Below are 27,712 nucleotides of genomic sequence, written 5' to 3'. Positions count from 1 at the left end.
TGGGTCAAACATAGTTGAGTACCACCCTGTATCTTTTACTTACAGTGTTTTATTATAGGTCACCCTGTAATTAAAAAGTTCTAAATAAGCAGCAAGTATGGGGAAATTAGTACCTGGTGTAAATATGCATTCATGTGGTTTATATTCTCCCCTCCCCGCCACTGAGATCCAGCGCCGAGGGCCTTCTGGCGGTTCCCTCATTGCGAGAAGTGAGGTTACAGGGAACCAGACAGAGGGCCTTCTCAATAGTGGCGGCCACCTTGTGGAACGCCCTCCCTTCAGATGTGAAGGAAATAAGCAGCTATCCTATCTTTAAAAGACATCTGAAGGCAGCCCTGTTTAGGGAAGTTTTTAATATTTAATGCTGTACTGTTTTTAACACTCGATTGGGAGCCGCCCAGAGTGGCTGGGGAAACTCAGCCAGATGGGCGGGGTATAAATAAATTATTATTATTATTATTATTATTATTATTATTATTATTATTAACCCACACCCTGCAGTGGTGGACTCCTCTGGGCTCTCAAATTCCAGTGGTGCCCTGTGCTCTTGCTAACATTTGGCAATATCACACCTCTCGCACTGCATCGTGCAGCATTGTTGTGCGGCTCCCTGCAACGCGATGCCTAGTACGGCCGAACCGGTTGCCCTCCCCGAATCCACCTCTGCACACTGTATATCGACATAAGAAGAGCCTTGCTGGATCAGAGGAAAAGCTCATCCAGCCCAGCATTCTGTTCTCACAGTGGTCCACCCAAATGCCTCTTGGGAAACCCACAAGCAGACATCAGTGCAATGTCCCTCACCCTCTGTTCTGCAGCGCATGCTGTTCTGTAAGCAGACTGCCTCTGATTATACTGTTAGGTTTCTGTTTATTGCCACTGTGCAGTGCTTGGAGTCACAAGACTCTGTTTACATTCCAGAGTTTCCGGACTGTTGGAAGTCTCACGGGAGACGAGAGACAGATGTTGATATTACTGGTTTCCTGTTCCTTTGTTCAAGTTGCCTCTCTGCTTTCACAGAGAGAGGATGCATGTTTTATTTCTGTCTGCGTAGTTAGAAATAAAACTCTTAGCATGTAGCTCATATTTCTCGCCCTTCCCTGCTGCTGTATACTCTGCGTAATGAGGGAACGTGCCTGGAGCCTCATCAAAGGCTCAGGTCATTAATCACGTCGGAGGACTCAACCGGAGGAGTAGCTCGGTCGAACGCAAGTCTGACATATATAAGTAGCATTTTGCCATCCAAGTATAATCATATGTATAATATTATATTTAGTACCATCAAGTATATTGCATTCAAATATGTCCTTGGTCTATCAGGTTAAGAGATAGTCCTACTGCTAAGTTACACCGTCACTGATACTGCCATTAGTGCACTTACAATTTGAGAAACAAGAAGGGGTCATACTCTGCTCCTTGTCAACTCTGCACCATTTGCACTTAGCAAGCAGCTGAGAATATGCTGGTTAGCAGCATTGACATGTCCACAATGATGTTATTCCTAGTTTCTTAATGCACTCCTCTGCGATATTCTTGCTTGCCAGTCTCACTGTCTTGATTATACATCCTTCAGCTTTTTTCTTTTCTTTTTTAAGGTAAGAGTAAGAAAAATCAGAGGGACATGGGTGGCGCTGTGGGTAAAACCTCAGCGCCTAGGACTTGCCAATCGTCAGGTTGGCGGTTCGAATCCCCACGGCGGGGTGCGCTTCCGTCGCTCAGTCCCAGCGCCTGCCAACCTAGCAGTTCGAAAGCACCCCCGGGTGCAAGTAGATAAATAGGGACCGCTCAGTAGCGGGAAGGTAAACGGCGTTTCTGTGTGCTGCGCTGGCTCGCCAGGTGCAGCTTGTCACGCTGGCCACGTGACCCGGAAGTGTCTGCGGACAGCGCTGGCTCCCGGCCTATAGAGTGAGATGAGCGCACAACCCTAGAGTCTGGCAAGACTGGCCCGTACGGGCAGGGGTACCTTTATCTTTACTAAGAAAAATCAGAGAAGCACTGCTGGTGTACAGAATGTGTATCATTTCACAAGAGAGAAGTCTGATGAAAATGTTTAGTTGAAAGCATAGCCGCTGAATATTTATCGTGGCCCAGGATCTCATTTTAATTGAAAACTATAATTAATTTAGTTTTTGCCATCTCACTTGAATCCTTACGAGATCTATATCTCTGCTTCTACCCTTTCAGGAAGAAAAAGTTAAGCTGCTATTTCTGATTGGTGGCTGATTTGAGGGAGAACCTCATATTGCAGCTGCAGCTGCCCTGAGGCCAAAACAAATGTTGGCACCCTAGATTTCAACCTGAAACGAGATTTCGGCCTTATTCGCTTTGTTTTGAATTGGTCGTTCTAAGGCACCAACCCTAGAACTTCACTAATAATTTGTGAGTTTCCCTTCATCAATCACAGTTTAGGCCAAATTGCCCAATTGTTGTGTCCATTCATTTTACCACTCAGCAGTTAGGCGTGCCCAGAGCGGGGACTCTGTGGCTGGGCATGCAAATAGAAAATATTCGGGAATAAACTTTGTGAATTACATGGCTGCCTTCACTTGCCCTAAAGGCAGGGATTTGCAAGCTTTCACTGGAAGGCAGGAATCAGGTTTCTAGGAAAGTGAAATTTTCAACTTTATCAAATGATTAAAATTCACATATAGGGGCCTGAGTTTTCAGAAATGGAAAAAATGCACCTTTTGAAGTGAACCAGATAAAGAATGAAGATGTGTTGTGCAGTTCCTCTTCAAAGCTTTCCTTCTTTTATACACTCAGCCTCACAGAAAAGAGAGCAAAATAATAATGAAATCGGAATCCACTCACTTTCCCCTCTTGGAGGTATTGCTTCAATCATATTGTTACGCTTTCCTTGCCGGAGAATAGTTCTAGATAAATGTGTTTTCTTTCAAATCAGCCTGTCAGGCTTTTTTTAATGCTGCAATTTAGATGTTGTCTGATCAGCACAACAGCCAGTCATGTAGTGCAAGATCTCTATGACCGATAACAGTGTGTGTCAAAGAATAAAAATGGTACACACAGGTGATTCTTATAAATCACACCTGCTCTCATGCTGACAGAACTACAGATATTTGCTCCCATAGATAGCGTTAGGATGAGCTTCTTTTGTTGTTTGCAATTGTTATTGTTCACTTGTATACATTGTGAGTCACTTTGAGCACAATTTTGTGGGAAAGTGGTATGCAAATAAACATGTTGAGGGATTACTTTCCTTACATAAACTAAATCATATCTCTTTTCCTCTTATGTCATTTTATTGTATTTTGCCCTTAAATCATATTTCTAGGAGCTCTGAGGTGCTTGATCTGTGATAATCTATTTACTTGGGTGAGAGCACCCCAAACACTGTTGAGGGGCATTTGTTAAAGCAAGCTTTAATACTCTTTAAATTGTGTTGTTTTATCATGACCTATAGTTTTCAGAAATCCAAATGAATTCCTTAGGGAAACACTGGTCTGCTTTACTTGACTTAGAGCCTGCTCCCATGAAGGCTACAATCTTATGCAGCCTTACAGACTCTGAATTCAATGGAAGGCCGGCCCTAACGTTAGGCAAAGCGAGATGTCCGCCTCAGGGAGCTGAACTTGGGTATCATGAAAGGGCAAATTATTAGTTGCTTAATTCATTACTATTGTATGTTTAACTGCCAAGAAAAGAGGGCAGATCTTGTGAGATTTTCTGTCTCAAGTGCTGGAATAACTTGGCTAGTCCTGCGCATGCATCTTGACTTTGCAAGGGGGCAGACTTTGCTTCTGGCAGCAAAATTCCTTAAGCCAGCCCCAGGTTTTGCTTACTATGGTGAACGTCCCATCAGCACAAACACTGCGGTTTGTCACTTCTCCTTTTCTTCTTCCTTGGTGCTGTTTGGAGAGCTTTGGAGAGTGCTAAGGGTGGAGCAGGAGAGAGGGAAATCCCTGTTGCGCAAGCAGAAGACCTCACACAAGGCTTGTAGTGACAGGGCTGTTGGGTGAATCCTGCCCTAAATTTAAAGTTTAGAGCAGATATTGTTAGGACTGAACTGTAACCATTTTCATCAATAGATCATCCCCCCCCCCCAGCCATTGTCATCAGAAGCAGGTAACATCCTTATGCTAGCTGGGGAATGATACTTTTCCAAATGAACCAGGCCTTTTCTTTACTTGTGAAAATTATTAGCAGCCACACACACACACACACACACACACACGGCTTTACAAAACAGCCAATCCTTACAGTTCTGTTGGGCTGCTTCCCTCAAGCCCAGACTTCCAAAGTAATTACCGTTTCAGAAGAAAAGACTGCCAGCTCTTTAGACTTGTAAATGGAAAGCAGGAGGTTTCAGAGGAACTGCGGCTGGCACCCAAGTTTATCTAAGCTGTCTAGGGGGTAGTTTTCCCTTCTCGCGAGCATTTAGTTAGATAAGCCATATTTGAATATTAAGCCGCTGTATCTCAAGCAAGCATTTGAAATGGATTTGCCCTGTCTACTTTTTTATATACAATGTGTAGTGTCTACTTTTTAAACTAACAGCTGTTCAAAATGAAGGATGCAAAATGACTTACGCAGTGAGAGTAAGGGATAAATCGTTGCATTATAATGGTGCAAGAGAAATTATATTCATTTGTATTCTTTAGTCTAGTTGACTGTGTGGCTTTAGTATCATTCGATTAGAATGCATTGAAAATCATTATTCAGCAGTGGGGGTATCACATCTAATAATGTATAGAAAGCCCAAGGCACCCAGATTTAAAACACATTGAAGGAGAGAAGAAGAAAAAAACCCTGAATAAATCCAGGGGCGCCATTTCTTATTTCAGTAGAGTACCAGAGAATCTGCTTATGCTGTTACACTCCTCTAATGTGTCTCTTTTATTTGGTGCGCCCATTTCAAAGTCCCTTCTGTTCTTAAATGGTATGCGGTGTATATTTTTAAAAATCACTGTATACAGAATGTATATCATACTGTCACTAATCTTGATCAAACAAATATTGAAATCTAGTTTTCGATGCCGTTACTTGTTTGGAAAGTTTCTCCATTAGAGCAACTGTCCATACTTTTTGCCTCCACTTATGTGCCTGCAAATTGTCTGTGGTTTTCTAGTGTCAAGCTATTAATTGCCATTCTGAAACCAAAAGAAAAGTTATCAGCGCCTTGTGAGGAAGATTATTTTGTTCTCTAAGGAAGATTATTAATAAAGCAAGCCGAGGAGTACTTTGTATGTCTAGTGATGTTATTAGGCTTAGTTCCTTAAATACATTTGTCCAGAAAGCTTTAATCCATATCACATGCCAACCAATAAGGAAACAGTACTGTTATGAGAGAGAAAAATGTGTGTATGTGCATTATATATATATATAATAAAAACCAATTGATTGAAAAGTTACCTAACCAAAGGAGCAACTATTTGCCATTGGGTTATGGCTTGCTTGGTGCTCACACCAACATACTGTGCTGGCAAATTTGGATACAGAGACAAGTTGACCACAAACTTGACATGAGCCAACAGTGTGACGCGGCAGCTAAAAAAGCCAATGCAATTCTGGGCTGCATCAATAGGAGTATAGCATCTAGATCAAGGGAAGTAATAGTGCCACTGTATTCTGCTCTGGTCAGACCTCACCTGGAGTACTGTGTCCAGTTCTGGGCACCACAGTTCAAGAAGGACACTGACAAACTGGAACATGTCCAGAGGAGGGCAACCAAAATGGTCAAAGGCCTGGAAACGATGCCTTATGAGGAATGGCTAAGGGAGCTGGGCATGTTTAGCCTGGAGAAGAGGAGGTTAAGGGGTGATATGACAGCCATGTTCAAATATATAAAAGGATGTCATATAGAGGAGGGAGAAAGGTTTTCTGCTGCTCCAGAGAAGCGGACACGGAGCAATGGATCCAAACTACAAGAAAGAAGATTCCACCTAAACATTAGGAAGAACTTCCTGACAGTAAGAGCTGTTTGACAGTGGAATTTGCTGCCAAGGAGTGTGGTGGCGTCTCCTTCTTTGGAGGTCTTTAAGCAGAGGCTTGACAACCATATGTCAGGAGTGCTCTGATTGTGTTTCCTGCTTGGCAGGGGGTTGGACTTGATGGCCCTTGTGGTCTATATTCCAACTCTATGATTCTATGATTCTAAGTTCATTTTAAATGAAATACTCCATGTACAGTATTTTTCAGAAGCTGATGCTCTTATACCTAACTATAATTTCTGTTATGGACTCCAGGTAATATTTTGCAATGTATGCTGTGTTCCTTGACACTAAAGGCGCAGGGCAAGGTCTGAAGCCACGTAAAACACAATGATCTTGCTGGTGCCATAGGTGTGTGTCTGATCAGTGCTTAGGTGAGCGATGGCCTGGGAGCCCTGTGTCCTCCACTTTCAGCTCCATGGAAGAAAGGCAGAAGATAAATGCAAATTACAAAATGCAATCTGTTACGATGGCATGAAAATGCTTTCTATCAGTGGCCTCTTGGCTTTTCAGTAGGTTAGAGCTCTAGGGGCACGTCCAGATGACATGTTAATTGTACATTCGTTCTTATTTGTTTTCAAGGAGGTTAGATGATGCTGTATCAAAGCAAGCATTATCCCACATTTTATAGTGCATTCTCCCTTCACTTTATGGCAAAAAAGTGTTCTTTTGGGGAACCAGGTTTGTTGAGAAACCTGGTATGAGATTGAACCCCTCTTGAAAACAGCGATAGCTTCGGAGAGCTCAGCTGCTTTGAAGTAATTGCATTGATCTGATTGCTTGAGTGAGAAAGGGAGGACAAGCTGGTGATACTTTCCCTTAATTTGCCGTCATCTTTTAAACGAGAGCAAATTATTCCTCTGGCATCCTCTTTTTGTCTTCAAAGCATAATCTACAAGCCATCATTTCCACATAAATAGAAACTCAACTAAAAATAACTCTTCTTAAATGTTTTATCAGACATCTGGTTTTGTCTGCTGACACCTGTTTTTTGAAACTCAAGCGCACCTCTCCTTTGCTGTATGCATTTCTGGGTAGTCTTTAATAAAAAAAAAAGCTAATGGGATTTAAAAGGACAAAGTTGAAGTCTCAGGGCTAGTCCAACCATCTCACTACATTGTTGTTTTTTCCTTGAAGGTAGGTGTCAGAGAGAGAGAGAGAGAGAGAGAGAGAGAGAGAGCGGCAAAATATCTCAGAATATTTATTGTGGAAAAGAGCCTTTTGCTAACATAACATGCAGCCTGGATTTGGGCATTGAGCAGTGCTGAATGGGACATTGTTGTGGACAGCCTGAGAGAGCTCCATCAGGCCTGCCAACAACCCTTAGAGTGAAATGAAGCTTAGTTACAAAGTAGTAAAAGTTCCTAGATTATTGGTATAGGAACTCATGAGTGGTTGGTGAGAGCCATGCGGTTGAGCTGGATCAACCAGCTCAAACATCTTCACATGCTGAGCTGCTCAGGTAGACTGGGTACAACAATAGGCTTGACTACCTATTTCCTCCCAAGATAAGGGAAGTGACATAGCTCAGCCCAGCAGGACAACTTACTCTATGGAGTGGTACCTCGGGAACTTAATTCATTCTGGAAGTCCGTTCTTAACCTGAAACTGTTCTTAACCTGAGGTACCACTTTAGCTAATGGGGCCTCCCACTGCCGCCGTGCGATTTCTGTTCTCATCCTGAAGCAAAGTTCTTAACCCGAGGTACTATTTCTGCATTAGTGGAGTCTGTAACCTGAAGTGTCTATAACCTGAAGCGTCTGTAACCCGAACTACCACTGTATTAACCCCTTCATGTATTTATTAGACTTCAGCATGTTGCCTAAATGAGGCTAGTTATCTCACACTAATTTCCTTGCATGGTGCCGATTTCATTTGCACAGCTGTTCCACTGAAATGAATGGGAAAGTTGTTGAGGGCAGGGGAACTGTAAGCATGAAACTGAAATTCCTGACACTGGAACAAACTGCTGTTATCACAATAGCCATGTACAGGAGCCCCCTGTTACTTTGTGATGTTCAAATTATATTTCAACAGAGAGGAGAATGTAGGAGGTTTGTCTGAATATAGAAGGCCCCTCTTGGGAGAACTCCAATTAGTGGTGTTCAACGCACACTTTTACCTGTAAGCTCTATTGATGGTAACAAGATCAGAGCTATGATTTTTTACTACTGTGCAGGTACCACTGAGAAAATGTGTTTTGTTCAGTGCTGAACAATATCAGCATGCTTTTAGATATATATTAAAGCTGTCAGAAGACTTCTTCCTACCTGCTGTATATCTTGTGATGTGACTGTACGAACACAGCAGTAAGAAACAAGGCCATTTTAAGTCTCCTTTCATGCATTATCTTCTTCCTTTCCATATTTATAATTTTATTTTCTTTTGTTCTGCTTTGTGGGTGTACAAAGTCACGGATGAGATAATAACTAATTAATGTTTGTAACATGCCTTTTAAAACCTGGGATAGAAAGCGTTACACATGCTTTTATTAGTGTTTGGTACAGCCTCCAGGGTAGTTATTTCTGGCTCGTTAATTTGCAATCTAATCTGAAATTTCTATGGGTAATTTGAAAAGGCATTTGAAGTAACTACAAGCTGTTTGTTTTAAAGCATATTATTCCCCGATTTTTGGAAAGAAAGAAGGCAGAACAAAGCAAGACCATTAGAATGTTAACATTGCCGCATTAAAGAAAACCAACTGTGGTACAGAGAAGTTGCCTTGGGGGGAGAAGGCATTTGGAAACAGAAAGATATTAAGGTCGGTCATTAAATAACCCTTTGTGAAACCAAGGAGCCAGAGCCGGCCCACTCATGAGGCAAGGTGACGTGGCCTCCTCAGGTGGCAAGATCCACGGGGCAGCAGATCCTGATATAGATCTTTATCCCAGCCCACCCCACTGCCGTTCTTGAAGTAGATCTCCACTTACCCCTTCTTCCCTGGTGGAGAGGTGGGGCGCCATTTTGTGGTTTGCCTCAGGTGCCAAAGTGTCTTGGGCCAACCCTGCCAACAGCATTTAATAAATTGCACTCTTTTATGACACTTACTCTGAATTGCTATATTCGCCCTATTAGTCAAATGTGACTTTGTACAAGGATAATTATTGCTACAAACAAATAAAAATACCGTACTTTTCCGTCTATAAGACACCCCCATGTATAAGACGCCCCCTTTTGGGGGGACTCAAATTTAAGAAAATGGGGGGGGGGGAGCTGGCACAGAGTTGTTGAGCATGCATCCAAATATCCGCTTCTCATCTGTCCCCTCGCCAGCAGAAGCTGCCAATCGCCTGCCCAATTGCCACAGCGTCACCTAATCAACACCAGCCATTCACGCAGTGACCAATAACGCGCCCAATAGCCTCTGGCAGCCATGGCAGCAACCAATCAAATGTCCACCCTATGCACTATCCCTGTATAAGATGACACACACTTTTTAGCATAATTTTAAAAGAAAAAAACCTAGTCTTATACACGGAAAAGTACGGTAAGTCCCTCCGCCACTGCCCGAGGATTGAAGGTGATGCTATGGGGCAGCTGTTGCCTATCATGTGCATACCGTACTTTTCACTCTATAATACGCACTTTTCCCCTCCTAAAAAGTAAGGGGAAATGTGTGTGTGTGTGTGTGTGTGTGTGTGTGTGTGCAGGCGGGAGGCTCTGTTAGCGCTCCCTTTAAAGAGCCGTGTGAAGGGTGTGTGCGGCTCTTGGGGGCTTTTCCAGAGGAGGGAGAAGTGCTGCCCTTCTCCCTCCTCGGGAAAAGCCCCCAAGAGCTGCACACACACTACACACGCTCTTTAAAGGGAGTGCAGCTCTTGGCGGAGCCTTAGCCACGCGCAGCCTCTCCCGGGCAGCGGGATGAAGGCTCCCCTTGCCCGGGAGAGGTTGCGCGCGGCTAAAGAGGAAGCCAGGACAGCAAGCGGGATGCATCCCGCTGGCTGTCTTGGCTTCTGCCATAGCCGCGCGCAATCTCTCTGGCCATGAGAATTATCTTGGAGGCATAGAGCTGGCAAAAACCGCCACAGAATGTAATGGGACAGTAGAAATTAAATACTGGTATTCAAACCATGGGCAACAATGCCTCCATCCAATACAATTACCAAACTTCACACAAATGAGAGTCACAGCTAGTTTAGTCCTTAACTGTATGATGTGGAGTCCTGTGGCATTTTGAAGTCTGGTCATTTACAGAAGCATAACTTTTCGTAAACACAACATGTACTTGAGGGCATGAGGAGATAGTTTTGCCTCCCTCACCAGTGTCCCTAAATTCCTCTGCTGATGTAGAAGTGTCAGGGGCCATGACACTTTCTGAGCCAACTTGGGCTCTTATTACATTTTTGAAAGATGTGCTGTTTCTTGCTGGCCCCGGACTTCCTTCTCTTCTCCTTTCCCCTTCTAAATAGCACATGTGCACAATCCCGCACCAAAAAGGGAATTTGTAGGCTGCACAACAATGTTCTCATTGGCAACTGCAGCCTTTATTTTTTAACATTTCTTTGACTTTTTGTCGATTTCAACAGGCAGTCCGATGAAGCTTGTCACATAACCACTAAGCTAGGATAATAAAAGAGAGAGAGAAAATAAACCTGAGCTGTTCTAATGAAAACAGCAAATACCTTCAGATTTACATCAGCATCACCATTCTACTGCAAAATGGCAAATAACGCATTGTCCCCCAATGCTGCTCTATTGGGGGCTCTTCCACAGGTAGAATTGCACCAGCATCCTGGCTATGTGTTCCAATGCTTGTGTGTTTCCCTAACAGTCATGTAGGCTTGGAATCCACCAAAGTCCAGTCAAAGGCGACTGTAGGGTTGCAACGCTCATCTCGCTTTCAGGCTGAGGGAGCTGGTGTTTGTCCACAGACAGCTTTCCAGGTCATGTGGCCAGCATGACTAAATGGCTTCTGGCACAACGGAACACCGTGACGAAAACCAGAGCGCATGGAAACGCTGTTTACCTTCCCGCCACAGCGGTACCTATTTATCTACTTGCCCTGGTGTGCTTTCGAACTGCTAGGTTGGCAGGAGCTGGGACAGAGCAACGGGAGCTCACCCTGTCATGGGGTTTCGAACCACCAACCTTCCGATCAGCAAGCCCAAGAGGCTCAGTGGTTTAGACCACAGCACCACCCGCGTCCCTTTTAATATTCTACAGAGGGCTGAGAACCCTGTCTGAAACCCTGGACAACCACTGCAAGTCAGTGTAGACCTTACTGAGCTAGACAGGCTAATGGTTTGATTAAGTCAGAGGTTCCCAAACCTATTTGGCCTACTGCCCCCTTTTCAGAAAAAAAAAATACTCAGCGCACCCCTGGGAATCTATCTTCTTTAACCGAAGGGGAGGGGCTGGCATCGCAGCCCGCTTGCGACTGGCCAAATAGGAAGGCAAGCTGCAGTCCACTTTCCGGGCCTGGGTGAAGCCAAAAAGGGTTCCACCCAAGCCTGGGAAAACCCTTCACGACTGCCATATCCAGGGGAGGTTGTTGTTGCCATCCTGCAACAGCACCCAACCTGGCGGTAAGTGTCATTACACAACAGATGCAACCTGTACAAATGGTTTTCCAAAATTTTCTTTTCTTCCTTCTTCATGCTCGCACCGCCCTCCGCCCCCCAAATTGCACCTGAGGCCACTACTGCACTGCACTCTGAATCGTTCCAGCGCCACCCAGGGGGTGTTATTGCTCACTTTGGGAAACACTGGCTAAGTATAAAGCTGCCTCCTATGTTTTTAGGATCGATGTGAATGTGGGCATAGAGAGGTAAGTTGTTTGTTTAGTCGTTTAGTTGTGTCTGACTCTTTGTGACCCCATGGACCAGAGCACGCCAGGCACTCCTGTCTTCCACTGCCTCCCGCAGTTTAGTCAAACTCATGCTGGTAGCTTTGAGAACACTGTCCAACCATCTCGTCCTCTGTCGTCCCCTTCTCCTTGTGCCGCCCTCAATCTTTCCCAACATCAGGGTCTTTTCCAGGGAGTCTTCTCTTCTCATGAGGTGGCCAAAGTATTGGAGCCTCAGCTTCATGCTCTGTCCTTCCAGTGAGCACTCAGGGCTGATTTCCTTAAGAATGGAGAGGTTTGATCTTCTTGCAGTCCATGGGACTCTCAAGAGTCTCCTCCAGCACCATAATTCAAAAGCATCAATTCTTCGGCGATCAGCCTTCTTTATGGTCCAGCTCTCACTTCCGTAAGTTAAGTAACAGCTTGCATATCTGCATTCCACCTATGTTCTTACTGTTTGGTAGGATTCCCACCAGTATCAAATGCTTTGCCATCCCTGAATTTTCCAGCCTGAATTAATTACAATTCCCAGCTTCATTTTTTTTTAGTTCACCTAAATCAAGAGGGTCTGGTTGTTTTTGAAGGGTGGGGTGGGGTGGAACCAACTTTTAAAAGGACGATCTTCCAATATGCATCTCTCAGGAAATTCAATTTCACTCTGTGCCAAAGGACTTTGTAACAAGCCCCCATGGGCATCTGAATCAGTCATATTGCATAATATCGAAACTGATGTGATGGAGGCATTCTTTTAGTACAGAGAAAATAAGTTGGCACTTATAGACGTTTTACCACGGAAGACTGACAGCGCTGCAGACTTGCAAGAAGGAATTATTTGTATGTTAGTTCTGTGACGGGCACCATGGCTCAGCCTAGTGACAAGGAGAAAAGCTAAAAGCTTTCATTAGAAGAGAAGCTGTTGCAGACGTCTGGGCAAAACGAGGCACGAAGTATAAATAGCTCGTTCAGTTGCTAGCCAGTGCCAATATTCTGTTAAGGTAAACATCTTATTGGCTGGAATGCCCTAGCAATTGCCTCCCATTGCAATGTTGCATAGGTTACCAGTGCTTTGGTAGGAGGGCCACCAAAGGCGGAAGGAAAACCTACCATGTCTCAAGAGAAGGGATGTAAGAAGGCAGAGGTTTCTGTTCCAACCTGTATTCATCGCAATCAGCGCCCTTTCCATTCTGCTGCTGTTCGGGTTCCGCTACATTATTAGTGTTGGATTGAGGCACAGCTGATGTGCAGTTCAACACTGGAAGGTTCAGCAAGTCTGATCCTAGCTACTTGAGCAGCTCCGCAATTACCAGTCCTGGTTCACTGCAGAGAGCAGAATCTGATACAAACACTTGGACTTTTTAGCAGCATCACTCCCTTGACAAATTAAAACAAAAACAAAAACTTCCCCCAGTATACTATACTGGCCATGACTTTAAGAAAAGCAGAATTAGCAGTTGGGAAGGGAGAAGATGAGTTCGTGCAGGGGCGGGGGGTTAGATGTCTTTGTTTCTCAGTTTGATCCTTTTACGTAGTTTTGTAGGCATTGTGGTATTTCGTGCATTGCAGTTATTTTTATTGATCAAATATTAGTAATTATTTATTGTAATTTTTAAGAGAGAATTTCTGTATTGTTTGCTGATGTTTTGAGAGTCAATTTTACTGTGTACTGTTACATTCTAATAGATTATTGAGTATTACTTTATTTGATATAAGTTCTTCCATTTTAAAGTTATGTTTTTTGTATTGGATCAGATTATTATAAGGCGCATGTTCTTTGTTGTATATCCTGTTGCTGTAAACCGCCTTGTGCGTAGCAATGTAGAAAGGCAGTATACAAATTAAAAGTGAAATGAAATGGGGGAAGAGCTTCCTTTTGCTAATGTTCTTTTTGCAAGGTCAAATGACCAGCGCCTGTACCCACTCACACTTATGGAATTAGAGGAAGAACAAGCGGAGCATTTCACTGAGGACACAAGCTAGGCTATTTGCAAAGAGCATAACAAACAAGGTATTTTTGGAATCCGTGAAGAATGTCACAAACTTTGCAGGAAAGGTAGAAATTTTCTAATCGCTTCATGTTTAATTTATGCTGTCAACTTCTAGAAGCTACAAAATGCAATTAGTCGGCAACTTCTTGCTGCTGTTCCCGTTTCAACTAGAGAACCCACGAAAGCAAAATACAAAACGTCATATTAGTAAGACAGAGCTAAGAATTTTCAAGTCCAATTGATTTCAGTGCGAGGGAGTTAATACATGTGCAGAGTGATTCCTTCTGTATTTTTAAATTAGAAGGGGTGTCCCACCATGTTCTATGGACATTACTCACAAGAAAGCAGGTACAGGACTGCAACCTCTTATAAGGCTTTCGCTGGATCGTATCCATACTCACGCTGTCAGTATGTTTTTCTTGTCGCTGGCTATCTTCAGCCAGTCTACTTTATGCTTGTCTCAGATACTGGCTGCCAATGTCAAGGGTCTTCTGCTGGTTCCCTCACTGTGAGAAGCGAGGTTACAGGGAACCAGGCAGAGGGCCTTCTCAGTAGTGGCGCCCGCCCTGTGGAACGCCCTCCCATCAGATGTCAAAGAAATAAACAACTATCTGACTTTTAGAAGACATCTGAAGGCAGCCCTGTTTAGGGAAGTTTTTAACGTTTGATGTTTTATCATGTTTTTAATATTCCGCTAGGAGCCGCCCAGAGTCCCTAGGGAAACCCAGCCAGATGGGCAGGGTATAAATTTATTATTATTATTAGGTCTATTTTAGTGATCCCCCCTGAGCACTGCATCCAACTAAGTTAAACTCAGAGGAGACCCATTAAATCAGCAAATTTCCGTTGGCCCACTGCAATCCTAACACATGTTAAGTTTGTTAAGGAAATGTAGCTCCCTGAGGGGAAAATAACCTTCCCAAAAACAGGAGGACAGTATAGATTTAGGACAGTGGTTTGCAGAAGGACAGAGGGGGAAAGCTGGGAAATATTGGGAGAGGAACAGCAGGAAGAAGAAACACCGGGGGAGAGACAGCTGACAGTGTCTTTGGAGAGCATTCCTGAGCCCCCCTCTCCAAGGACTAGGCGTGCATTGAGAGTAGCCAAACAGAAAGCTCAGAGGCAGAAAACCCCAATCAGCCGGCGCAGGGATGACATAGGATAAGAGAGACGGATGGGGTTGGGCTTTACTCGGAGCAACGCCATTATTGAATAGGGACTACATTCCTTTCTCTCTCTTTCTGTGAACACTGAATAAATCACGTGGTAAGGGCTCTTTGTGTTTATCTGCTTCTTTTGGCTGCCACCGGGGGGAGGGATAGGATTCCCTGAATCTTGACAAGACGGGGCAGATTCATTCCTTGGTCTATCTCCACTTCCATCTTCTCTTCTACCATCTCTGCTCCCCTCCCTCCTTACAGGTGTCGTGTGGCAAGCTGCATTTTAAGCATCCCATAATTAAAACAAAAACAAAAACAGCTTCTGATGTTGACCAAAAGGAAAGTGGGCAGCTAGGTATTTCAGAGCAGGAAAAGCCCAGAGGCAGATTCAGGGGAGCGCGGCCGATTCAGTCACATTGTGCGCCAAGCTTCGGGGGGGGGGCACAGACTTAGAACAGAGCAAGAGAGTCAGGGGGTGGGTGAATTTTGGTGTTGCACAGGGCGCCACTGAAATTTGAGACCCCAAGATGCGTCACTGACACAAACCCATGCTTACGGAGAATCTTCAATTAGGCTCATTTATATACACCATGAAGGGACGCGGGTGGCGCTGTGGGTTAAACCACAGAGCCTAGGACTTGCCGATCAGAAGTTCGGCGGTTTGAATCCCGGCGACGGGGTGAGCTCCCGTCGCTCGGTCCCTGCTCCTGCCAACCTAGCAGTTCAAAAGCACGTCAAAGTGCAAGGAGATAAATAGGTACCGCTCCGGCAGGAAGGTAAACGGATTTCTGTGCGCTGCTGTGGTTTGCCAGAAGCGGCTTAGTCATGCTGGCCACATGACCCGGAAGCTGTACGCCAGCTCCCTCGGCCAATAAAGCGAGATGAGCGCCGCAATCCCAGAGTAATCCGCGACTGGACCTAATGGTCAGGGGTCCCTTTACCTTTATATACACCATGCTGACTGCTTATTGATTCAAAAACCCAGGGGAAACAGAGATATATTATATATACCATCTACCTAGCAAGAACTGGCAGCTGTAAGGTGCAGATGAGCTGCCAGTACCTCTGAAGTACCTTTGATATGCCTGCTGCACCAAATGCCTGTTTTACCTCCTACTGGTTGAGCCAGTTGTAGAAGCTCTGCCAATACTGCCAGCTATGTCTCTTCCATTTAAGGCTTTAGTGAACTCATCCTGGGAACTTGAACAATAATAATTGCAAAGTAAGGTTTAGTCAAAACAAAGGAATTCGTTTGAGGGAGCTTTTCTTTTGTTATGTAGGAGAACAGGAGGCGTAAAGGAATAATTAATTACTCCATAACCATTACTACTCAAAGCAATTCTCTCTTTGGTACTTTGGGAAAGTGTGGGGATGCTAATGAGGAGGACACAGAATACTGTTCACGTCCACTGACTTCTTATTATTGCTGTTGTTGCTGCTGTTATTGTTATTATTCATTTCTGTAGCGTAAAACTCAGAAAAAATAAATCTATGAAATATACAGAACCTCAGTTAAAACCAAAGCAGTGCAACGATGAAATTGATGTAAAATTCAAAGAAACAGAAGTACAGAATGGTAAATCTGACAGGAAGTTGTAAGAAGAGTGAAGTTTCTGTCTACACACTTTGGTTTTGGCTCAACACAGAATTAAGTATGCTTAAGGCCACTGTTTTCCTCTAACCCTAGTGCAGCCTTTGTTTTTAACACTAGCCTGGCACTGAAGTAGCCAGTGCTATGGGGTGTGTGTGCCACAGAACCACCCTCCACTGCCACATACCTGGGCAGTGCTTACTCTGCTAGTGAGCCTCTGCAGACTCATCCTTGCCACTAGCCTGCCTTGCCCCTGCAGCAATGCCGGTGGGGGATGGTGCTTCTGTGGCACTGCCCCATTGGACTGACTTCTCCTGGCCTAGTAGAAGGAATTTGATGCAGGTAATTGGCAAAGGAGGCATGGCTTCAAAAAACAGAAAGCAGATTCAGGTTGCAAATGAATTCTGTGCCTGGTACCAAGCTCTAAGCCAGTTTGTAAAAAATAATAATAGAAATCACACATGTAACCCTTCTGTGGCGAGGAGAAACCAAAACATTTCCGCCTGCCCATCTGTCCTGAGCAAGGTGCAGCTTCACCTGCAGGCACCCACAAAGACTACCCCTCTCTGCATTCCATTCTGCTTTGTTGCATTCATGGCACTATACAGTGGTACCTCGGGTTACAGACGCTTCAGGTTACAGACTCCGCTAACCCAGAAGTAGTACCTTGGGTTAAGAACTTTGCTTTAGGATGAGAACAGAAATCATGCACCGGTGGCGCAGCAGCAGTGGGAGGCCCCATTAGCTAAAGCGGTGCTTCAGGTTAAGAACAGTTACAGGTTAAGAACGGACCTCCAGAACGAATTAAGTTCTTAACCTGAGGCACCACTGTATTACAGAGCATTTTGAGGTTACTGACCGTGTCATTTCCCTCAAACTCCAGCTGTTCTGCATATTTATTTACATTGCATTGTGTTCCTTGGCTACTTTGATTCTTCTTTGCCTCAGGGCACCTCCTGCAAAGGCGCACCTTTCGCAGTTTGCTCATGGCACGCTATGCGTGAGCAAGTAACGAAAAGGGCATCTGAGCACAGTGCAGAACATTCGGTCCAGAGCAGCTCCAAGCTGTGGGTGGCCCTGGGGGAGTTGCCCTTAGAGGGTCTGTCCAGCGGCACCAATGAATCTTCTCTCAGGGCTCAGCCACACTTCCATTTGCTCCACCACTTTCCCCCTGGGGAATCTCGTGGTTGAATTGGAACAAACAGCAGTCGGATTTCCATTTGTTCCGATTTAGAGCTAAAGAGCAGGAAGGATTGGGGGAGGAAGTAGCAGAGCAAAGGCAAAACCACTTGGACCCAGGCTTTCTAGGGATGATACAAGCATAAGTGTGGATGAGCCCTCAGTGGCCCTTGCTCCTGCTACTTACTAGCTGCCTGCCTGCTTCCCTCTGATGATGTTAGCACCAGGTAGAGCTTCAGGCCCATATTACCACATGCCATCTTCAGTACAGTATCTGTCATGTTCATGGTGCACATAAAATACCTTAGGAATACATCTTTAAAATGTAACCAAGACTAGTGGTTTAAAAGACTAACAAAGTTATTATTAGGACAGGGTGATATACTGATATATATACTGATATGTATCTCACAATGTCTGAAATAAGGATGGAAGTATGTAGAGGCGAACAGTAGGGCTGGTTTTCTACTTTGTGATATATCATAGGCTTGCCATACATCAGGAAAATTCCTGACACGTCCTGGTTTTTAAGTGTTAAAAATGGCGTCAGGAATTTTGTTGAATTGGCGAAATGTCAGTGGAAACCCGGATGTTTGGCAACGCGATAGAAAAAGCAGCGGAATCAGCTCAACAAGCTTAAAACCACTATTTTGGGGTTAGGTTTATCCCCACAAAAAACTCAACAACTTTGCAGGTGTCAGGAATTTTACTTTCTGAAACATGGCAACTCAGCTAAACATCGTAATATACTGATATATCGCAATGTCAGAAATAAGGATGAAACTATGTAGAGGCCTTAGCTGGCTTCCTGGTTTTTCCTGCAGCGTGATTTTTGCATAGCACACACACACATCATGATTCGCTCCAAGATATTGCCAGGTCAAAAACAATGAAATCCATATCGCGATATAGACTTCAAACAGGTTTTGGACGATATACAGTGGTACCTCTGGTTACGAACTTAATTCATTCCAGAGGTCTGTTCTTAACCTGAAACCGTTCTTAACCTGAGGTACCACTTCAGATAATAGGGCCTCCCACTGCCGCCACACGATTTCTGTTCTCATCCTGAGGTAAAGTTCTCGACCTGAGGTACTACTTCCGGGTTAGCGGAGTCTGTAACCCGAGGTGTTTGTATATCAATATATAGTCCATCCCTGGTTATAGTGTAAACTTTCATGGACTGACCTTTGAAAGCTCATGCCACAATAAATGTATTTAAGGTGCCACCAGGTTCTTGTTTTTGCTACAACAGACTAACTAACAGAACTTAAAGAACTGTAATGCTTGAAGTTGCATTAGAGGGGAGGAAGAGACAGGAATGATGTTCCAGAAAAGCATTAGTGCTTGAATGAAACATCAACTGGTGTGTTGTTGTTGTTTTTACTTTGTTCTGCTATAATATTTCCTACGAAAAATAAAATCCATGTCCCAGAAAAGAATGTTGAAGCAGAAAACACCAAACCCATTCTCATCACTGGAACATATCATCCATTTCTAAAACAACCTTGATGACTTAGGTGTTTTGTTCAGAGTTTTATACTAGCGAAACTGAACAAACAAAATGGACATGGGGGTTCAAGTCGGCAGCGCAATGTTCTGTGGGGGAGGCAGGAGCGAGTTCAGCCTTTTGTGTCTATCCCTTTCCCTTCTACTTTCTGAATACACTGATACAATCAATGTCAACCTTAATTGAGGCTCCTGCCATTCCGCACAATGCCAGCTGAAATAGAAAGGCTTTTATGTCATAATTGCTGGCTTCCTAAAGTCCTTGAGGGGAGGGCTAGCTGTGCTCCTGCGCCCGCTGTTGTGCTGCTTTGCTCAGTTTTTAGTGCACCATGGAAGGAAGGAGCAACGTGGTGCAGAAATCTGAAAGCGGTCTGTCGTAGCCAGGTTTATTGTGCTAAGTCTGAGAGACATCTGAAGAGGTAAAATACATTGGGCCAGCCATGGGAGGCATGTGAGAGCTAATGGAGGCAGCTCTGTTTGGGCAAAAGGAGCACTGCTCCACCAACCTCATTCTGCACTCTCCTCAAACCACCTCCCTTTCCCCCCTTTTCTTACAACCAGCCCGGGATGGGATGAACTTCCTCCTCCTTAATCTCAGTGTTGCCCCTTTTAGAACTCATCAGGTAGGGAAAATGGGACAAAACCAGAGTTCCCAATGCAACACACCAGCCACCGGTGCTGAGAACTGGCTCAGGCAGCTCCCGAGCCTGGTTGCAAACCAGGAGGGCCTACGGTATGTATGTGAACAGAAGAGCCACAGCAAAGATGCATATGCATGCGTGCACACACATTCCTGAAAGGAGGGGTGCATCTGCCCCCCACTTTCCTTGCAAGCATTGCTGAATCAGGATGGGGCTTACCAGAAAGAAGTGGTCCGTTTCCACCTCCCTCCCCCTGATATTGTACGAACCAGTCTCTCGTTCTAGATTTGGATCTAGGGGGCATTAAGATTGCTCTCTGATGAAAGAGAAACATTCTGCATGCACACTGCCCAAGGATACTTCCGGCCTGTCTCTTAACAGAATTTTCAACACCCTCACTAAACTACCATTAGCAAGATTCTTTGGGAGAAACTAAACATACTCCCCCTACCCCGATATAAACTGAAAAACAATATTTCTTCAGAGTGGTTCTGGCTATTACAGCATGGACAGCCACCTCAATTCGCCAAATCCCTAATGCTTCCAGCTGTCCTACTGTATGCATCAGTGTTTCAAGAGGAATTTGAATAGGAAACATCTGCAGCCTGGGTGTCTGTTCATTGTAGGCGTTGGCTTTGCTAATCCCTTGTGGAAGTGAAGGAAGCAAAGGAAGGAGGAATATTAAGATGGAAAGTTATTTCTTTCCTTGCAAGAAATCCTAATGTCTGCCCATGTGGGCAGCATGTAGAGATGGAAATCAGTCAATTGCAGCCACCCACTCACTTTCCCAAATTTTACTCAAAGCTGCTTTTTTTTAATTAAAAAAAAGTGCAATGGTGCCTCGCAAGACGCAATCAATTCGTTCCGTGAGTTTTGTCGTCTAGCGATTTTTTTCGTCTTGTGAAGCACGGTGTCGGGAAAGTTTTGGAAAAGCTTCAAAAATCACCAAAGTCTTTAAAAACTTCAAAAAAGGCTACCACACCGCGTTCTATGAGTTGCTCCTCGAAGTCAAGTCGCAACTGTATTAACGGTGTTAAGAAAAAGGAAACAAACTTGCAAGACGTTTCCGTCTTGCGAAGCAAGCCCATAGGGAAAATCGTCTTGCGAAGCAGCTCAAAAAACCCTTTCGTCTAGCGAGTTTTTTGTCTTGCGAGGCATTCGTCTTGCGAGGTACCACTGTAATTCAAGAGCACTTCTGAGAGTTCATAAATGGATTTTGACATTTCAAACAAACTAGGGAGGTGGGGGCGGGGACGGCAGACACATAGCACTCTGCTGTTAAAAACAAGTGGCATAAGAAACTAGTGGAAATACTTTACAGCCTGATAAAAGAGAAGCTTTGTCCTGGATGGTGTTCAAAAACAACTAGTAATAGTGCTACGTCACTATATGAAAAAATAAAATAAAACCAGCAGCAAAAAACTTGCTCACACTGCAAAAGAAAATGTCACGGGCCAATTCACAGATAGGCTACTCGGTGTTAAAATATTTCCTCAAACCTCAGCTAGGATCAATAGGAAGCAATAAAGCCAAAAGCAACACCCTTTTATTGGCAACTGCTAGGGATCTTTGCTGAACATAACTACATTCACACCATACATTTATAGTTCATGCCTTCCCGCAAAGAAAACTGTAGTTTCCTCCTCACAGAGCTACAGTTCCCAAGACTATCGGAGGGAACCGTGTGCTTTAATTGCATTTTAAATGTATAGTATGGCTGTGACTTTTGAGTAGACTGAGCAGATCTTAGCCACAGGGAAGGGGAATGCTAGTCAACCACAGATGATTGCTGTGTGGAAACATCCTGTTTTGATTCTGCTTCCAGTTGTGGGGGGAAATGTCTGTCTGCAGTGCTAACGGCTTCCAACGTGGAAGTAACTTAACTGTTTTGGAAAAGCTAAAAGGATTGGTTAAAGGTCCATTGTTTTCTGCTTATATGTTATCTGCCTTTGTGCTGCTCTACAGAGGCTCCTCAACCGTTTTGCCCAAGCTTGCAGGGAGTTTGGCCTGACCGTCAGCCTGACAAAGACCAACGTCCTGGGTCAGGGATGTCACCAGCGCTCCACACACTTGAGGTGGTAGATGATTTTGTCAACCTGGGTTCCACCATTAACGTGCAACCTCTCCATTGACGCTGAGCTGGACAGGCACAACTGGCAAGGCAGCTACAGCAATGGCTCGCCTCTCCCAAAGAGTATGGGAAAATGTGATGCTAACAACCAATACCAAGATGGAAGCCTACCAGGCTTGCATGCTGAGAACGCTGCTTTGTGGAAGGGAGTTGTGGGCAACTTACAACCACCAGGAACAATGCCTCAACGCCTCCCACATGCATATTGGTTTACATGGTCACAGCAGGTGCCGTACCTCCAACAGTTTGACTTCACCCCCAAAGGCACACTATTCCACTGTCTCCCAAGACAAGGCGGATGCCAAAACCAAATTGCAGTATTACATGTATACTCTTTTGGTTAAGCGTTTACCTAGAAGTGCAAACTGCAAATGAGGAAAACTGTTACAGTAGACCTTATTCAACTGTATTCTTCACAGTAGACCTGCATGTTGTAAGGCATGTGTAGAATGGCACCACATGTTTAGTTCTGCCTCCTATGTCACATGTTTTCCGATAACCATATATCGCACCTTCTTGTGTGCAAAGAAAGTTGAGCGTGCAAGCTCCTGCTCATGAGTAACGCCCTGCACAATCAGGACACCTTCCATATCAGGTGTTTTGATGACCTGGAGCCCATACGCACGAGCAAGAGCTCACAGGTTGAGCTTTCCTTACAAACAACAGCACACAACGTATCCTTTGTTGAAAGAAAAAGACACAACTCCAGGGGCCTAAGGCTAAACCCACCTGCCCTACACACAAGTAACATGTAAACAAGGCAAGAGAGTCTCGATTACTCACATCTCCATTTTTAAGTATATACTTGGTGGGAAATCCAGGTTTGCATCTGCGTATCATGTGAAATTATCCTTTATTTTATAGGCTAGAATGGGAGCTCAAAGATAATATTTGCTAAGTGTTTCAAAAGTTGTTTTTATACGCCATCAAGAAAATGGAAGCAGGGAGTACAGATGTGCTTAATTTGAATATCCCTTAACTTAACAGGAATGACAGTTTGAAGGGCAGCTTGGCAAACACCAATTACGGCCAAACATTTGTGAAGGCATGATAAGATTCAGAAAACGTCCATTCTTTACCAACATATTGGTAATTTGTATGCTCTTTTTCTCAGCTACTGACAGACTAACAATAGTTTCTCCCTCATCCATTCCAAATAAACGGATCATGTCTTTTTTTAATAAAAAAGAAGCAACCCAAACAGTAAATTCTCTGGCCTAGAACACACGCTGAGAGCAATATTAAATAATGGGAAAATATATTTTTTTGCTCAGTCACTGAATGACAATAAGCAACCCCACATTTAATGAATTAGAAGATGCATGTAACTAGGCACGGGAGAGTCAGACAACCTCAGTTTTTCTCAATTTCTATTTTTTTCCAGTCTTCTGTTCACTTCTCCACATTTCCACAACACTTGGTGGAATTAATTTTTTTTTTTTTTTGGGGGGGGGAGGGTTTCCCATGAAAATTCATCAGCATTTCAGAGCGAATTTCTCCTGATACACACATTTTTGCATACCAATTTCCCCTGACATAATGCATGCTTGTTTCCCTTGTATATGCATTTTTGAACACATTACAGTGGTACCTCGGTTCTCGAACAAAATCTGTTCTGGAAGCGCGTTTGACTTCCAAAACATTCAAAAACTGAGGCGCGGCTTCCCATTGGTTGCAAGAGCTTCTTGTACTTAGTGGATGTTGCATCACACATTCGGGTTCCAAAAAATGTTTGAAAATGGAAGCATTTACTTCCGGGTTTTCAGCGTTCGGGAACCGAAATGTACGACAACGGAGGCTTTTGGGAACTGAGGTTCCACTATACAGTACTTGTCTGGAGAACTGCATTGCAAAATTCAGAGAAGTCTGCCTTTAAATGAGAACTGAATCAAACTTTCTCTCCCACCCACACAAGGAACAACCAACCCAAACTCTTGTGGTCGCCATTGTAAGAATCCCTTCCAGGTGAAATTCTTTAGTCTTGGTGAACGAGAACTATTTCCATGGAGATTTCCATGGAACACACCTATTGTGACCAGGGCCTATTAAACTAAGAATAAAACTATATACACTAGTTTTAAAAGTTTTACACATGATGGGAGATGCTACAGAAACCCCATAAAGGCAATAGTGGCAGCACAATGTTCCGAATGACATAAACACACTGCAAGCACACATTTGAACAAGCAACTGAAGACACCTGTGGCCACCTCCTCCTGCCATGTGTGCATTCATTGTACAAAACGGGGTGTCTGAACAGGGCTTCTAGTGTGCCATCATTTGCAGAAAACATGCCTGGAATGAGAAGAACTCCAAGAAATGGAAACTATTCAACTCAGAAGACAGCAGTGCCCCCTGAAAGGGTGATTCCTTGGGGAGCCACAAGGCAATAAATCCTTCTGTAAAAACCCAAACATTATGGCTCAACATTTCTTAGCTGACATTTACAGCTAATCCATTTCCCGCAGTTCTAATTTCCTCTTCTTGGAAGAGATCCAGATGGGTAGCACATGTGGACGATACGGCTGGACGGAATGAGATGGAATGGAAGAAAAAAAAGCAAGATTTCCTCCACTCATTCCCTCCAGAAAAAGGGGGGAAAGCACTTGAGCTAGTTTCACCACACTCTGCCTTAGCCTCGGGGAATGCAGATAGAGCTTATGGATAATTGAAAACATTATTAAATAATGACTTTATCCTTTGCAGAGTTCCTTGGGCTAAATCAAATGCATCTGCCTTCTTTATAGGTTCCTAATATAAGGTAGTGTGATTAGGATTACTATGGCTCTCCTTGATATCAGTGAGTTATGAGGACATAATTTTACCTCTCCCCTCAACTGGAAAGTCCAGTCCACCCTGCGAGGCAGTTAGGAGTACAACCAGAGCAGGAAAGGGAACATTTCTCTCCTATGTTCAGGGTTCAAGCAGACTATGGGGAACTACTGATGGCAAGCCCCATGGCCCCCACATCAAACCCCTTCACATTCATTCAGATTTATGGCAGGCAGCTTCTCTTTAGCAGGGGTGAGGAATTACAGGCCCAGGGACCAAATTTGGGTCTAATTTGGGGTGAACTTAGTGGGATATGACAAGGGCTTTCCTCCCTGCCCCCAAGCCGCAACTCACCGGAGCTCAATTCCGGCACATCTCCGGTGAGTACCATTGCCATTATAAGAGAACAAGGGAGGCGTTCATGGTGAGTTCCGGCACCTCTTTTTCTGGAAAATCAGCACTGGATTTGACCACAGATCTCGGAAGGTATGCCCAGGAAAGGAAAGAGAATAATTTTAATTTAAAAGATGACTCACACCAGCATAGTGCTTTTGGTTGGCACCCTCCTAGTTGCTTCCTGAGACGTTATGTGAAAATTGTGCCCGTTTACAAAATTTAAACAAAAAACAACAACTGTCAGTTCTAAAGAACATATAAACTCTCTCAGCCAGAGAAATACATGAACAGTTTAATATTTTTAAAACCGTATTATCTCAGTTGTGCTGCCAGGCAACTAATGTCATGGAGCTTTGCTGGTACAGTGGTATCTCAGGTTAAGAACTTAATTTGTTCTGAAGGTCCGTTCTTAACCTGAAATTATTCTTAACCTGAGGTACCACTTTAGCTAATGGGGCCTCCCGCTGCCACCGTGCCGCCGGAACACAATTTCTGTTCTCATCCTGAAGCAAAGTTCTTAACCTGAGGTACAGTGGTGCCCCGCAAGACGAACGCCTCGCGAGACGAAAAACTCACAAGACGAAAGGTTTTTTCGTTTTCGAGTTGCTTCGCAAGACGAATTTCCCTATGGGCTTGCTTCGCAAAACGAAGCTTGCCCCCGCACCCCGGACCCCTTTTGAACCAAGGGGCAGCAACAGGGAGAAGCGATTCTCCCCGCTGCCCCTTCCCTTGCTTTAAACAGGTCCGGGGACAGAGGGGAAGGCGCGCGGCGCTTCCCCTCTGTCCCCGGACGGTCTCCATAGGAACGCATTGATTGATTTTCAATGCATTCCTATGGGAAACCGTGCTTCACAAGACGAAAAACTCGCAAGAAGAAAAAACTTGCGGAACGAATTAATTTCATCTTGCGAGGCACCACTGTACTATTTCTGGGTTAGTGGAGTCTGTAACCTGAAGTGTATGTAACCTGAAGCGTATGTAACCTGAGGTACCACTGTATAAACATTGGCTGCCACAGCTAGAGGGCTACTGTGAAATCATGCATGCTTTAGTTGAGATTCCTGCAATGCAGCGGGGTTGGACTAGATGACCCACCGGATCCCTTCCAACTCTACAATTCTATGACGGGCAAGGTACTACTGTCCGTGATGTCCCAAGCTATTTCACTGCCTGAAGTGGGAGCACCAAATGTCCCCCCAAATCCCTCCAAGCCAGTCCCAAGATTTGAAGTAGTTTGCTGCATCAGTGAAGCACCTATTCTTGCCTTCATCTTGGCCTCACAACCTTGTTCACCTTGTTGCATGGTACAGCCTTGCTGTATACCATATTTCTCACTCTATAAGGCGCACTTTTCCCCTCCTAAAAAGTAAGGGGGGAAGTGTGTGTGTCTTATGGAGCGAATGCAGGTGGGAGGCTCTGCTCAGCGCTCCCTTTAGAGAGCCGCGTGGAGCGTGTGTGCGGCTCTTTAAAGGGAGCTCGGCTTTTGGGGGAGCCTTAGCCACGCGCAGCCTCTCCCGGGTAGGGGATGAAGGCTCCCCTTGCCTGGGAGAGGCTGCGCACGGCTATCCCATAAGCCAGGACAGCCAGCAGGATCACTGCACAGCGATCCCACTTGCTGTCCTGGCTTCTGGGATTCAGAATCCCCCCCCCTTGTTTTCCTCTTCCAAAAACAAGGTGCGTCTTAAGGCTTGGTGCGTCTTATAGAGCAAAAATATGGTAAATGGAGGATTTCATTTCAGGATAACAGTGCAAAAGGCCTCTAGAAGGCCATGTTGTCTCCAAATACCCCGTTCTTGTAGTTCCCTGTCAAGTGCACAGGAAGCAACAGTGAAGCAGTACTCACCTGGAGTACTGTGTCCAGTTCTGGGCACCACAGTTCAAGAAGGACACTGACAAACTGGAACGTGTCCAGAGGAGGGCAACCAAAATGGTCAAAGGCCTGGAAACGATGCCTTATGAGGAACGGCTAAGGGAGCTGGGCATGTTTAGCCTGGAGAAGAGGAGGTTAAGGGGTGATATGATAGCCATGTTCAAATATATAAAAGGATGTCACATAGAGGAGGGAGAAAGGTTGTTTTCTGCTGCTCCAGAGAAGCGGACACGGAGCAATGGATCCAAACTACAAGAAAGAAGAGTCCACCTAAACATTAGGAAGAACTTCTTGACAGTAAGAGCTGTTCGACAGTGGAATTTGCTGCCAAGGAGTGTGGTGGAGTCTCCTACTTTGGAGGTCTTTAAGCAGAGGCTTGACAACCATATGTCAGGAGTGCTCTGATGGTGTTTCCTGCTTGGCAGGGGGTTGGACTCGATGGCCCTTGTGGTCTATTCCAACTCTATGATTCTATGATTCTATGAAGCAGTGATGATGGGAGTGATTTCGCAGTTGCACCCTTGAGTCAGCGCCAGGTCAGCGTCTTGGAAAGTACAACAACAAAAAAGGACCCAGGACCTACTCTTACCCACCCTCAGTAGGCTTGGATATGAAGGAAGACCTAGCAGCTAGCTGAGTAGCAAAACTTTGCTGCAAACGTGCTGCCTGCTTTTCAAAGATATTCAGAAGTTCTGCTGCTGCCTGTTCATTCCCTATCAGCACCAAACACAAGGGAGATTTCCTTCAG

The 27,712-nt window shown here is 44.6% G+C and overlaps 2 protein-coding genes across 3 annotated transcripts in view; both read right to left on the bottom strand.

Moving 5' to 3' along the window:
- The window catches only part of LOC309529930 (uncharacterized protein), a 66,587-nt gene extending 66,410 nt beyond the window's left edge, over positions 1–177 (bottom strand). Inside the window, exon 1 of the mRNA XM_082218409.1 lies at positions 114–177. Coding sequence (XP_082074535.1) covers positions 114–134 — 21 coding nt within the window. The 5' untranslated portion in view covers positions 135–177. The remainder of the gene's footprint in view (positions 1–113) is intronic.
- Positions 178–3,415: 3,238 nt separating this feature from the next.
- LOC309529927 (uncharacterized protein) overlaps positions 3,416–27,712 on the bottom strand; it is a gene marked incomplete at its 5' end in the record, with an annotated part of 57,011 nt that continues 32,714 nt past the window's right edge. For both annotated transcript variants that reach the window (XR_014218510.1, XM_082218404.1), the window contains one exon: positions 3,416–3,985. Coding sequence is in view for 1 of the 2 variants with exons in the window: in XM_082218404.1 (XP_082074530.1) it covers positions 3,942–3,985 (44 nt within the window). The remainder of the gene's footprint in view (positions 3,986–27,712) is intronic.

The sequence above is a fragment of the Podarcis vaucheri genome (assembly GCF_965113315.1).
Source record: "Podarcis vaucheri genome assembly, chromosome: 3".
NCBI classification, from domain to species: Eukaryota; Metazoa; Chordata; class Lepidosauria; order Squamata; family Lacertidae; genus Podarcis; species Podarcis vaucheri.
The sequence above is the reverse complement of the archived record's forward strand: the minus strand, read 5'-3'. Positions and strand labels throughout refer to the sequence as shown.